This window comes from Neocloeon triangulifer, unplaced genomic scaffold (assembly GCF_031216515.1).
Source record: "Neocloeon triangulifer isolate White Clay Creek 2 clone unplaced genomic scaffold, ASM3121651v1 ptg000014l, whole genome shotgun sequence".
Taxonomy (NCBI): domain Eukaryota; kingdom Metazoa; phylum Arthropoda; class Insecta; order Ephemeroptera; family Baetidae; genus Neocloeon; species Neocloeon triangulifer.
In genome coordinates this window covers 2,359,930-2,374,894 of record NW_026775556.1, presented here as the reverse complement: position 1 = coordinate 2,374,894, position 14,965 = coordinate 2,359,930, and the positions used below count along the sequence as shown (strand labels likewise).

Here is a 14,965-nt window from a genome sequence, read left to right as displayed (position 1 = left end):
TTCTGGAGGGAATTTTAATTAGCCCCTCGCACGGCCCCATGACGCAGAGGTCACGTCAAGGGGTGATACTTCAAGCCTCTGTAATTTAGCACGGCGGCGGCTGTAATAATGATATGGGGGTCTGCCGCAATGCCATCATAATCCACTCTCATTATTTTTAATCACTGGTGTTGATGGCAGGCAGGCGCGACTTTCGGCGAATGCACGTATACGCTTTCCGCAATTAAGCACCAAAAGCAGCGCAACCGCTCCAGCATTTGCATTTCTTTTTATTATAGTTTTGTTTGCTGTCGCCAAGAGGGAAACGATGATTTTAAGTAGGGGAATGCGTGAGTAATTAAAAGGGTGGATTTTGAGGGATTGGGGCGCTGATTCTTCAAAGCTTGCTTAACGCTTTGATCAAGGAGATTATTGCGGACGAGCAGCCTTTGATCAATTTGAAAGTGTGGGGCTTCATTTTGAGCGTAAGTGGCCTAAAGTGTACTTAACTTTGGCTCACCTTGTATAAACTTGGGGAATAAAATACTCGCGTGCTTCTGTTCATAAACTGTACGACATACGAAATTTTAATCTATACAAATTAATTTTTTAAACCATTTCTTCTGCTGTAATCATTGATGGTGAAAATTTTTGTAATTTGTAACTTAAGAGGAATAAATGGGATTTGATATCAGGTTTGCTATGTGAATGATTCAAATCAATAGAAAAAATTTATAAAACTTGACTTGGGAGTCACAATTTTGGATTTCGATTTTTTAAAATAAGTCACAGAACGTTTATAAATTGTTGTGGATAATTCATCAATTTTACATTTTACACTATGCCTTTAACTAAACAAAAAATTTGACCTTTAATTTTGACTTGATTTATTGAAGTTGAGCTGGAGTACTTTCTCCGGACACATTTTTTTTCATTTAGTTTGTCCCATATTTCAGGCAGTATTTTAATTTATATACATTTTATATTATTGCGAGCAAATTATTATGCCGCTGATCCTTGACATAAATTCCAACTGAGGATGATGCTTATGATAATTACAGGCTGGCATCAAGACGCAACGACAGCTTTTCAAGGCACGGCCCCTCCCGCTGCTTGTCGGCCGGTGCTCATGCATTCATTCGCCTCCTCTCGCTTTTTTTAGCCATGAAGTGTTAGCCTGGCCGGCGCGTCAAGGGCTGTCAGGGCACGTGGACGAGGGTAGGCGAGGAAAAGGAGGGATGCCACTTGACCCTCGCTCGCGCCACCCAGATATTATTACATAACAGCGCGCAGGTAGATTTAGAAGCGGCCGTGTTCATAAATTCATTTGGCGCGCACAACAAAAGCACGCCGGTCTGCAAGAGACTGGCCCACAGAAAGAGCCAGTGACTCGATAAATTACCCCTTTTTATTGCTCTCCGGCGGCACCCCGGCGCAGCACCGGCAATCACGCCCAAATTCCTGGGACGCCGGCAACTGCAAAAGTCCAGCACATGCTTCATTCCTTCACATGAAAAAATAAAAAAACAAAAAGTACAGAAAAAGAGAATAGAAATATTTGTTGGCTCAATTTGATTTTTTTTTGCGCCAAATTAAATTCCTATGAGACATGAGACACAGTTAATTGAAAGCTTGAAAAAAATTTTAGATCATTTTTAACAATTATTTTTAAACTTCAAAAAACTCTTTTTTGAAAGAAAGGGAAATTGAACATTTTTATTTCAGTACGGTGTTGATTAAGAATAGAATAATTGGAAACTAGATATCATAGTTCATGTATATCTTTAAAAAATGTTTTAAATTAGAATTTGAAATATATATGAATTTTATTCTTTATAGCCGACGTTGGCTAAAATTTCCAAACATTAACTCCAATTTTGATGTGGTAAAAAGTATTTTTTTTTTAAATATTCCCAAAATTTGATGTTAAAGGCGGGGTTGGAAATTTTTTTATTTTATTTTGGTAATGATATTTTAAATTAATTAGTTGTAATATGATAACTTTCTATGATGTAAAAATTATTTATTACTCTATGCTAAAAATATGTAACAAATTTTCCTCCCATTTTCATTGAAATAATTTAAAGATCTATTAATTGTTAATAAGATTATTGTTTATTCTACTCAAGTCTCACCAAATCAACGACCCATTAAATATAATTCTCTAGGCGAAGTTCCTTTCAAAAAGATTCGAATTCGCCTCATCGGAGTGAGCCGAGAGCAGTTTGCCTGGTCATGTCATAGAGCCTCCTCCCTTCCTTCCTTCCTTTCTCTCCTCGGGGAATAAAGTTTCGGCGGCGAGCTCTCGTCTGTAAATGGTTGTCACTAACCAACGGACATGATATTGGGTCCCTCATTAATAAAGCTCGGCCAATATTGATTCTTCTTTGAGCGAGAGAGAGCGACCAGCCAAGTTTTTCGGCAGAGCCGCGTACAAAAGCCTTGCAAGAGAGAGATTCAAATTCTATGTAGCCGCGGTCAATTTAAGATTCGGGTCCGCAGATCGATATTAATCTAAAAGCTGTGCGGTCGTCCAAGCGCGGTCAACGAGACAAAAAGCGGCAGTCGTTGGCAGAGTTTTGATCGTACTGGGGAAAAGTCTAATGCAGACTAATGAAAATTCCATAATTAAACTGTTGTTTATTGGCGGCGACAAACAAGCCGTGTACAAGTTGTGACGAGTTTCGCCCAACGAGGCATCGCCAATTCCGTTTAATCGCCGCAAAAAGCTCACCTAATGTGAGAGTGGTTCAGTATTTATTGTTAATGCTGGGAATAAAAAGCGAGATGAGTGCGTTGGTTGGACACGCATATTTGCCACCCGGATTAAAAAATTTACGCCATTGCCTGGGTCGATTAATTTCATTTCTGGAAACCTCATTGCCCGACTTATTTTCATTGGTTCTCTTTGCAATCGTCCCGGACTATAATATCAAGCTGGATAAATAATGGAGTTGCCCAATTTGCAGGGCGTTTATGTGTTATTTTGGTGAAATTCAACGCACGCAATAAACAAGCAAACCGTGCAGCGATCAGTAGAGCTTTGGTGACATTTGGTGTAATGAGAATCGCTTGCTCATTATTCGAAAGCAATTACTTTGGGCTCGCAGCGTTTTGGTGTAATTTTGAATGCAAACAAACGGACAGCAAAACCGCTGAATTGATCCAGGCTAAACGCATTACATGGGAAATTTTCCACTAAAATTACATTAACATAAGTATCAATTTGGAATATTAGGTTTAAAGATAAACAATGCACTAAAATAAATATTGAACTGAGCCTTTCGATGAGTTGTAAGTAAAAATAAATTTTAATCATTTCAAGGATCTAGAAATAAGCCCAATTTTTATCGCAATTTATTCAACCATTATTGAGAGTGTTGTAAATAATATCAAGAAAGATTACAAAAAAAAAAAAAAAAATCAATAAATTTTGCACCGGATTTAAAATGACACAAAAATGTTAAATAAAAAAATCGAAGGGTAGGAAAAAGTAAAACATTAAAGAACAAATTTTTTTAAATTAATTTGTCATTGATGTAAATTAATAAGAGAGACAAGAAAATGTAAATTACATAAAACCACTTTATAAATTGAGCGATTTACATCTTTGTGTTCACACGCAGTCCCTTTCAGAGAAACGCAACTAATTGTAAGACCAGCGTGTTTCTGATTGATGACGTCAAGTGGATGCGTTTGACCTCTGGTCCCGAAAATGCCAGGAGCACACAAGCAACTAACAAGAATGGTGATGAGGAGAGGATCGGGTTACACCTCAGCCCGGGCTCAACTTTACGGCGCCTGACCGCAACTCGCCACTTGTCTTCTCAGTTTAATTCGAATAAGAAACCGACTCTGCAGCTCGGCCCCTGCCAGATGAGCCCCGAGCTGTCATAAAAACATTACAGCTGCACCTTAATTAAACTGGAGAGACGTTATTGTGCCCGGCTGTATTAAATAAACGGAGGCGGAGTGTCACTTTCCCTCCGTGATAAAATAAGCCTGGGCAGATTTGCGAAATTATGTCTCCGAGTGAGAGAGAGAGAGGCTGCGGCGGTTTCGCGCGTGAACTCCTCTGCATTCATAAAACTTGGGGTTTGCACGCAGCGTAATTTGTCTTTTGCCTCGGCACTGCGTTAAAAGTTTCTGTGTGCCGGTTCGTTCTTAATGCGAGCTCGAATTATCATATTGAATTAACCGTGGCACAAGGCGCTGCTGAATCGTAACTGGCTGAGTAAAATTTCGCCAAATTTACGATGAAATTATGTAATTTGGATAATGTGCTTGCCGCTTTGTGCAAACCTAAATTCCATTACAATTAACTTAGATGGATATTAAACCAAATGAGCGCTGATTTTAGTACAAAATTAGTCAACCACTAACGAGAACCAACTTTTGAGGGTAACATTTTTTGTTGAAATTTTAAACTAATATCAAATTATTTAAATTCAATCAACGACCATAAGGTTAAAATTTATTAAAAAAAAAATAAGGCTTCAAGTGATTCTTTACACCTGAATTATTTATAACTTTGAATGAAATAATATCAGCAGCAGAATATCAGTAAAAAAAAAAAAAAAAATGAAATCCACAGCATTTTTAAATTGCACCTGGAATCTGGATTATTTTCTGAAAGTTATACAGGCCAAAATTTATAATTGTGACATAATAAGTTTAGGATTATCAAAAAATTTGATGTTAGATAAAAAATACAAATGTTACATATTTAATTTTGCATATTATTTAGCAGCAGTTAAGATCATAATCGCCTGTTTATACTTGTTTTAATTCTCGTGAGAAACAGGTAAACCACTATGGAATTTAAAATCCAATAAAAGTAATGCACTAAAAGAATATTCGAGAATTTCCCTCTCACATGGAAAAACGCTTCGATTCGCAGACTTGCAGAGGCAAAAATTCAAGTGGCTTGATGTACAACAAAGCGGACCCGCTGCACGTTCCGCACATACGTAAAGCGAGAGAAAAAATGGTACTCACGGTTGAGGTCGACTGAAACAGCACTGGAGATGGGGGCTGAAATATTGTTATTAGACGCCTGGCACGTGTAGACCGTATGCAGATGTCTGCGTTCCAATTTTCCCAAACGCAATACATTCTTGACGCGACGTTCGTCGAGGGACTCGGAGGAGTCGTCGAGCAGCGCGTTCTCCTGCCACCAGGACACCCTGGGAGGCGGACGACCTGCACACAAAAATGATAAATTTTATTCCCCGTTGTGGAGGAAGAACAGATTCCAATCTTTTGTTTTCTTTTCTGTCTCGGTTTTATTTACGTACGGTCTCCCTAACCTCGGGAAGCAATCTTTTAAAATTATTGTAATTATGGATAGTATACCATGTTAAAATAACTTTTGAAATGGAAAAAGTTTATAAATGTGCGTCCAAAGCAATCAAAAAGAAAAATTTTGTTTTGGTTCTTCCTCAATTTTTGATCCAAACAAAAGAATAATTTTGGAGGGTTTTTTTGCTGCATTTATACCTGTTTAGGCTAGGTCAAAATTAAAGAAAAGCGTAGCTAACAAATAAAATTAAATTAAATTGAACAAAAATACTCCATAACAATTCTAATTATGTATATATTACGATTGGAAAGAATCTTTACAGAAATCCCAACAAAAAATAGAAAGGATTTGTATAACTATATAATATTGTTCCTTTACAAAAGACTTCATATTCAAATATATATTCGCCTGCTTTGCTAATCCCATCCCATTATGAAGGTCTCCATCGTGCGGCAGGAAGATCAGAAATAATTTATTGGATTATGGTGATTGGACGAACATTTTGCCGTTTGTCAGGTATTCAGGAAGAGACATTAAGCCTCTTTGCCGCTATTATAATTTACTCCTTTGGGACGAAGATTGAGAATGGCACTAATCATCTGGTGGATTAAAGGCCAGCAGGGAAGGGATCGATTTAGAGTCAGAGGCAAGGCATTAAATTTCACAATCCTATGAGAACGCGTGCTTTTTATAGAAATTTCATTCTTATAAGTTGGGTTAAATAATACATTGTTTTACAAACTTAGGTGCCTTTTTAAATGCAAATACTTAAGACACCCAATCAAGTCTAGCAATGTATAAATCGGTTAATTTTTTTTAATTATTTCTTCCTTTAATTTCATTCTAAAATTTACGTTTTCTTTGTTTCATGTCTTTTTTAGCTCTTTTTTTTATCGATCTGTTCCAAGTTCGTTGGGATCCAATTAAATTATTCAATAATGATTTGATGTTTTCTCATGAAAAGTAAAAATCGTCAGAAATCAAATATGGGATAAATTCTAAAAAATAAAATCATTAAGTAGCCAGCCTTACCTTGAAAGTTGAATTTAATTTTATTGAAAAATAAATATTAAAAAATTGAAATTTTTGCCTTTACATTTTGATACTATCTCTGGATATATGTAAACATTGGACTTACCCCCAGTGGCGATGCATGTGATGTCGACGGAGGCGCCTTCGTTGTAAGGCCCGACCACGTAATTAGGGACGCTGGCACCTTTCTCGTCCAAGATGATCAACTTGTCAGGCGGCACTGCAACAAAAGAAACATCGCACTTACTCAACAAGGCAGTACATACAGAGGCAGACAAGAAAGAATCGATCACGATGCGGAACCAAAAAATAAAAACCCCCAGGCGGCCATCTTGGCGCCCGTTTTTGCCCGTCGGATTTATCATTTGTCATAAAAATCTCGCGGCGCAGCGCCGGGCAGAATTATTATTTATGACGGGCGAAAAGATTTCGCAACGGCGGCAACGCTTCGTCCGGCCTAATTATTAGTGGCTGAGCGTTTATATGGGCGTCTGCACGTCCATCTGACTTGCAAATTCAGCACACACCCGCCCGACAGAGGCGCATAATTTTAAACAACAAAAGAGCCGTTTTATACTTTATGCCGCTTTATGCATGTAATAATAATGGTCGAAAATCAGCGTGAACGCTGCTGGACACACGCGCCAGTTGGAAATTCATGAATTTTTAATTCCAACTAACTTTGGCTGCTTCAATTTTTATGTAAATTGTTGGCGAAAAGATCGAAACGGAATAAAAAAAAGCTCCGACGAGAAAATTTTTCGTTTTATTTTCACGGCGCTCGTCGCTCGCTTTTCAATAAGCATTATTTTCATTTTCAGCTGCAAAGGATCATTTTTCTTTCTCGACGCTCTCGCAAGAGAAGAAAAGCGCCGCTTTTTCAACGGACGTCACTGTGTTTCGCAAATGTACACAGCAAGCAAACTGTCAACGCGCTGCCTGCGTGTCGATTTCATCAAGCAGAGTGCAAAAAACGCGTTTTATCAACGCCAGAATTATGATTTTAAACATTTTTGTTATTATTTAGTTTTAATACAATATTTTAATTACAAATGGTTAATTTTTTATGTTTATATTATTCTGATATTATTGGCATTAAAAACTGTTTTTAAATTAAAATTAATTTAAATTTAAATTGAATTGATCTTGCAAATTACGTTGTTTCAAAAGGTTAGTTAATAATATTATTATTGTTTTTTACATAATATTTATTAATTTTTGGTACATATTGATTTTTTTATATCATAATTTTTAATTTAGCATCAGCATCTTAAAGAAAACAGTAAACAGACAATGTATTGACAATAATTTAAGTTTATCCTTCTATTCAGCCATCGACTCTTTCATTAAACTCTGATCTTCAAATTAATCATCAAAACTTCAACGTACCATAAAATCAAAAGAAAATATTTAATGAACCAGGAATTTCATAATAAATACTTTCAATGAAATGCAAATTAAGAAAATATCAAAAATTCCATAAACGCGCAGCCCAATTATTGCCAACGATGAAAAGCAGCGGCAAACTCCGCTTTCTCTCTGTTCCCATTCATCTATAATCAAATTAATTTACTCTTGTGTTCACCAAAGGAGTTGAAAACAATAAAGGCATTTCACGCTCGACGACTTTCAATTTTCCATTGCCGTGTTCTCCGTCTATTCTGTGCCGGCGTAATGTATAAGAGAGAACGAAGAAAGGAGAGCGCTCTTGCCAGAATTCCCAAAGTGCCACTGCGTCGTTTTTCCCTCGTTTTCGCACCAGAGAGAAGACGGTTTGCACAAGCTTCTGCGATTCACTCGACTTCATTAACGGATTGTAATTATTGATTTTTTCGAGTCGTCAAAGGTGAACGTGATTTGCCACCGACGCCTTTCGACGGATTTAAATTGGAAAAGTTTCAGGAATGGCCGCGAGAAGCTAATTAGAACGGAAATCCTAATCCGACGACGAGATATCTCACAAGCAAGAGACAGCTCTGAGAGATCTGAGGGAATAGTTTTGCAAGGAAGGCGCAAAGCTGTTTGACTTTTCTCGCACCCAAACTTATTTCAACTTCGCACGCAGAAAGTTGGTTTTTCTTCCAGAGATTCATCCGCCACGATATGTTTAAAGGAGTCTCGAAATACATACCATCGATTTTGCCTGGTAAGCATGAAAGATAATTTTACATCAAGAATCTACCTCAAAATTATAGCGTTTTTAATCTTTACAAGTTAAAATGGAGGAGTAAAATCAAAGAAATAAAAACTGGCATGAAATGTGTAACTTTTAATTTTCAGCACAATAAAATTTAATATTTAATTAATAATATATAAACCATGGATTAAATATTAATTTAAAGCAAAATCATTGCTGCCGATTCCCATGGCTTCCAAAAGAATCATCCCAAAGGTCAATGTTAGCTTAAGCAAAGTCTAATTTCAGTCACGAAAGCACTTTAGAGTCTTCTATGAGTAAATTCCTGTCACCAAACAGCGTCAACAACTTGGCATTGACTTTCAGCGGAACATCAATAATGTGATACATGGAGAAAGTGGTTTCAATCGGCAGTCAAAGAGGCCAACTAACAAAGTCAGTCACACAGAGAATCGAAAATGAGTCATGTGCGGCGCTTTCCCGAATATCCCCTTAATGAGAAGAGGAGTCGGACAAAGAGCTCACGGCACCCTCCGCCGAGCCTATAATACATTCCACTTACTTAGCACTCTGCTTTTGATTCATAATTTCATAGAAATATATACGTGCGAGGGAAAACTTTGCTCAACAAAGCACTGCGAGCACCGAAATATAAATAAAAAGCGAGGATATACAACAAAAGTCTGCACCCCTGCCTGCACCTTTCGCCCCACGCACCTCTCGTAATTTTAATTACTCTCCGAGTCTGCAGTACATCGGCAGAGGCACACAAAAGAAAAGCTCGGCGGAAGAGCTTCAAGTGCTCCGGGGTCCTCCTGCCGTGAAAAATGAAAACAAATCGGTTGCTTTTTTAAAATACAAACAAATGCAGGCGGAGGTGCTGACATGGCAAAAATGGAGTATTTGCGTACATGTTGATGTTATAATGATGATTTTCAATGTTTCCGTTGCTAAATTTTAACACTGGAAAGTCAATAAAAATTATTCAATTCAATTTCCAGTCTTTTTCTGTTTCAACAGCCATATTTAACCATTTACGTGGATTGTGAATGGAAAGAATTGCCAATAATTTATTATTAAACACCAAGAAAAACACACAAAAACTCACCGAAACAAAATTGAAACAAATTTTGAGAGAGCGCAAAACACAAAAACACTAACTCGACAATAAAAGTAAAAGGAAGCAGACAATCAGCTGTAGGAAAAACGCCCACCAATAATTAATAATAATAATATAAATAATATAATATAATTATAATATATTTATTGCCTTAGTGATACTAAACATCGCCAATAATAAACCGGTAGCAACCAGCCAGTGCATATAATACGCAATATTTCCAACCCAAAAAACATAGTCTGGAATATACTAAAGCTGGAATTATGAATACATAAGGTAAAATAAAATTTGGCAATAATTTAAATAGTTATCTGCGTTATTTAATGAAAAGTTGAACTTCAACTGAATTTCATGATAATTATATAAAGTTTAATTGCAGGTTCTGCTTTTACTCGGGTTTCATTTCACAGAGTTTGTTTCGCACTTGAGCTGCAGTGGTGCGCGCGGCCGTCTTAATTATCAACCAGCGAAATAATCAAATTTGAGCGTGCCAACTTGGGCGAAAGGAGCCGATTCTCTCTCTCTAGCGCCCTTTTGTTCTATTTGCCGGATGCTGGAGTAGGCGAGCGAGAAAGAGAGTTAGTTTCTGCAGAGAGCACATCTGCTTGCCGGTTTGTGTACGAAGTTGGTCGGTGGTGCAAGCAGGTCGGTTTTATTCGCCTCAGCCCGTAAGCGCAGACATTTACAATTTAAGCTGCTTTAGCTGCAAGCATTTTGAAACTTTGCCCATGCAGCTATGTGTATGTATGCTTGCATGCCTCGGACAATTTGCATAAGGCCTAGACTCGGCAAAACACCCGACGACCTACGTATTTACTCTTCACCTGACACCTAAATGGCTCCCGCCGCATTCGAGGGCCATGAATAGTGATGACGACAGAAAGCCAAGAACCCTCCTAGCCCCATTCGGATGTTTCGCTTGATGGGATTATTGCGATATGCACACACTTTACTTTATCTGCATGGATTTAGTGAAAGTGCGCGGCATAAATTTCAGCGGACATTACATTTCACGCATACATGAATACAAATGCTCAACTGCACTACTCTCTGTTAATTTTAATATTCTCATTACATTGTTTAAGGTGGTAAAAGTAGTAGATTTTTTCTTGGGCAAATAACTGGAATATTTTTTGACATTTTTCTCCTTCCGAATTTAACGGTAATTTTGGGATTTTCCAATTTCGTCCTGATTATCAGACTCTTTTTCTTTGAAAATGGTCAGCGATAAATTGAAAAGTTATTGAATTTCCATTGTAATTCATTTACACAATGATCGGCACATTTTTTTTATAGTAGTAGAGGAAATTTAATGAAATTTCAATTGATGCTGAGCTATAATAGAACGCAACGCAGTTAATTGAAATAAGACAATATTGAAAATGAAACTCCAAAACAAATATTTTCCATTATTAAATGGCATTTTTATTTTATTTGAGTTGTGTATTGAGAGAAAACAAACAATAAAAGTGTATCACTTTAGCGAAGCAGAAGTAATTCAATATTGCCGCGCGCGCTGTGCATCGCAGGTAGCTCGAGTGGAAAATCACAACTCATCGCTTGTGCATGCAGACCTCGGGGAAATGTAGAGGAGTTTGCAAATGTGCCTCGCTTGATTGAATCGCACGTGACGACGCCGAGCTTTGAATTCGAAACTCACTCCGGCAACATACTTCCATCTGCTTCCATCATTTCCCGCCAGCATTAGACGCGCGATGTTCTTCTTCGGCAAACACACATTCTCGGAGAACGAGAACGGTGTGACGATATGTGGAGCAAAAATATTTAGCACCACCCTTGGATAATGTGGGCGTTTCTTAATGTTCTAGCTCTTTTGCATAATATACAAGATGATCAAAGAAAATAATGAGCGTGCACGTAAATGCAAATACCCTGTAAGAAAGTGTATAGTATATGAAAGCGTGCGAAGTTGGTCTTTGGTGGGGAAAGATAAGAGATGATTTTAGAGCTTGTTGAATTAGAGCAAATAATGCGGATTCAGGAAAGTTGTCGCAGATGGAAATTCTTTGCTGATTCAATAATATTTGTAATTGATCAGATATTTTTATTATTCTTTATTTAATTGAATTCCTTTAAAAATTCGTTACTACATGTTGAAAAAAAGGGAAATAAATGCTTTGAAGTTGACCAGGTACAGGCGAGGATTGATTCATATTGAGTTTATATTGAAACTCAAACCAGGTATCAAAGAAGGCCGTTAATAGACTAAAAATATATATTAGTAATTCTCTTTCGTTTTTTTTATTCTTTTTGGAGCAACTTAATTTAGTTAAAAATCAAACGTATTTGTTGCAAAATGCAACTGAAGATTCTTCAAGGCAAAAGAATAAATTTATAATTTCACAAAAAAAAATGAAAAATGAACATAAAACTATATAAAAAGGATTTTTTTTTCATTGGTATCAGATCTCATGTATCGTTTGAATTGATCTCGAATTTCTCATTTGTACACTTGCTGCGCTAGCAAAAAAAAAACTGTTTTTACTGCTTTGAACTCAAATTTCCACCGCAAAATGCGTCTCTTTTTGAGAAAACGAATTGTACGCACCGGCGACGACCAAATCAAACGTGGGCCGCACTCAGGAGCCAATCCGAGCGAGATCAAAGGAAATAATGCGCGCTCCGTAAGTGCCACTTGCACCACACACATACGCACTCGAAGCATTCACTGACTCGTGTGTGTTCATTCGCATTGCCGTGATCGCTTCTTGCCTCTCTAATTATTTGAGAGTCGCTTATTCATTGAGCGGCGAAAGGAAATTAGGTGGGTGGTGCTCGCGAGTCTGCGGCGCCGTTGTGCGTCTCTCCCCGTGTTTGTGTTCGGCCGCGAGCAGCATGCAAAGTTAATTTGCACCGCGGCAACATTAAATAGCTCATTTGCGCTGCGCCACTCGCGCGCTGTTGATTCGCGAATAATGGCACACAGACTGATTGGAGCCCTGGGAAAACCAACTCGGTCCTGAATTGAAACGGCCTGCTTTTGTAAACCGTTAGTTCAAACGAGATTAGCACATTTTTCCCATGGAAAAACGTGAATCAATTCAGATTGTTTGGGTGACACACGCGTCAATAATAATAAAATTATTTTCTGCAAGCATCAATTTTTATTTGATACTTATTCCATTCCAGGAAGGCAGCTATGAATGAATGATTTTTATTGTTATTATTATTCAAATATTTACTCCGTAACTTTTTTGAAAAGATAATGCAATACTTAATTTACAAAGCAGCAAACAAAACTCAATAAACCATTGAGACATATTAATTTTTCAGCCTTGTTGTTCTGTCAGTTTTTCTCTCTTCATAACAATTATATAACATTATCATGATCTTTAGATTGCATTATAAAGTCAATAGAAAAGTATTATTTAAAAAAAAAACCGAAATAAAAAAAAAATATTAATATTAATAGCCATAATTTCTAGACATTTAAGTCTGATTATAAATTATTGTGTGTTCTTTAATTTAAATCAAAACTTAGCTAACTAAGACTTCATTTTAACAATTGTTGATAGATTTTTTTATATGTTATTCATGAAATTAATTTCAATTCCACTTTTAAGTTATCAATAATACAATAATCAATTAACCTATTTTGCATCTCTTAAAAATATTGTGATGAAAAATATCAAATAAATAATTAAATGAAGGTGACAATCCACAGTTTAAAGAGCAAATTTTATAGGCTAAGGCAGTGAAAAATTACAAAATAAATGTTTTTGATTTATTTGTCCTCTTATTAAGAGAAAAAAGTGCCAATAATCACCAATTTACGGATAATGGTGTCAGCAAAAATTGGGAAAAATTATGCAATCAAGCGTTAGTTATTATTCCAATTCAGCGGCACAAAGCGACAATTCAAAATGTCTACAAGTTTTCAGCTTGAATAAATACGAAGATTTGGCATTTCCGTCACCTCGCTGGCACATGATTGAATTTGCAGGGAATTCGCAACCAGAATAAATGACCCTAATTCAGAGCGAGCAGCGAGTTTGACGTTAAATTGGTGCGTGTTGGGCGACAACAAAACACTCTCGCATGTGTAGTGGCCGCTGCTTTTTATTAGTTAGTTTTCAAGTGGCGAATGGGCCCTGGAAATGCAGATGAGTGTTGATACATGCAATTTGCAGGGCACTGCCTGGAATACTTAATCAGCGCTCGCCTGAGAAAGATACACACACACGCGCGCGCGCCTTGTTTATGCCCCGACGAGGGCGCACTGTATGTACTTGTCAAGGGGCTTTCGGGCGAGCATGTGTGAGCGTCGAAGGCAAATTCATCTCCAGTCCCGGGTATTAAAAGAGCTAGAGCGTGGGCGAAAAACAAATAGTGCTTTGCCGCTTTTCTGATGAAGGCGCGCGCAAAAAGCGGCAAAGGGTTGTTTGGTTTTTGGTGCCCGCCGTGCAAATTAAGTTGCCGCGGCGCAAAACATAATGCATTCCGGCGGCACCCGCCGCGCCGAAACTAGGCCGACGCTCTTAATTCAGCCGGACCGGCAATTTGGCGGAATTGTTAATTAGGAGGTGCAAGGGAGGCTTTTTCCACTGGCAATTCTCTCGTTTTTGCCCACCCAAGTCTCGAGTCTCAAAAATTAATTGCAGCTTACCCAGGTGCGGTCTAGTGTAATTAAACGAAGAACCCACGCAAAATTAAATTGGATGCACCCTGCATGAATTGTTTTAGTCTTATTAAAAATGCGGTGCAGGTATTAAAAATTTATATTAAATATGCAAAGGAACATTGGTTAAATTAATTAAAGACAAAATACTTGCATGGCATCACCTAAGAAAATAATCAATGTTTTTTCACTTTTCTTTTGTTTACTCAAAATCTCCAACTTGGGAAAAATAAAATATACACTCTACACTCTAAGAGTGTCAAAGAGTAAATATTTTGCTGGAAATTTCATTTTGATTGGTTTTTACCTACTAAGTCCAACATTTTTCAAAATAACAAAATTAATAACATTATTAATTACCTAAATAAATTTCCTTTGTTTCTCCTCGAAACACAAAATCTGCCAATTTTTCATTCTTGATATTTAAAATTGATTAAATAAATATAACAAAAAATGGAGAATAAAAACAAAGAAAAATTATATTACACTGAAAAACTTTGTATGCCGAAAATTTTCAAAGATTTCTAGTGTTTTAGGGTTCAATGAGTCAGTCTTAGGAATTATTCAATATCTTGTCCTTCTCTTACATTTTACTTTCTAATTTCCTCGCTAACTTATTATTCTGATTCATTCAGAACCAAAATTGAGAGAGCTGCAAACATATTTCTGTAAGAAGTTTTGCCCCTTATCAAATAATTTATTTAATAATATAAAATAATGTGTCATAGCAGAAAAAAATACGTCAAAAAACAATTG

General features: G+C 37.0%; 1 protein-coding gene across 2 annotated transcripts in view; it reads right to left on the bottom strand.

Moving 5' to 3' along the window:
• The window catches only part of LOC132201108 (contactin-6-like), a 159,363-nt gene that overhangs the window by 46,574 nt on the left and 97,824 nt on the right, over positions 1-14,965 (bottom strand). For both annotated transcript variants that reach the window (XM_059627020.1, XM_059627019.1), the window contains exons 4-5: positions 6,420-6,533; positions 4,978-5,181 (exon numbers count right to left, since the gene is read on the bottom strand). In XM_059627020.1, coding sequence (XP_059483003.1) covers positions 4,978-5,181; positions 6,420-6,533 — 318 coding nt within the window. The remainder of the gene's footprint in view (positions 1-4,977; positions 5,182-6,419; positions 6,534-14,965) is intronic.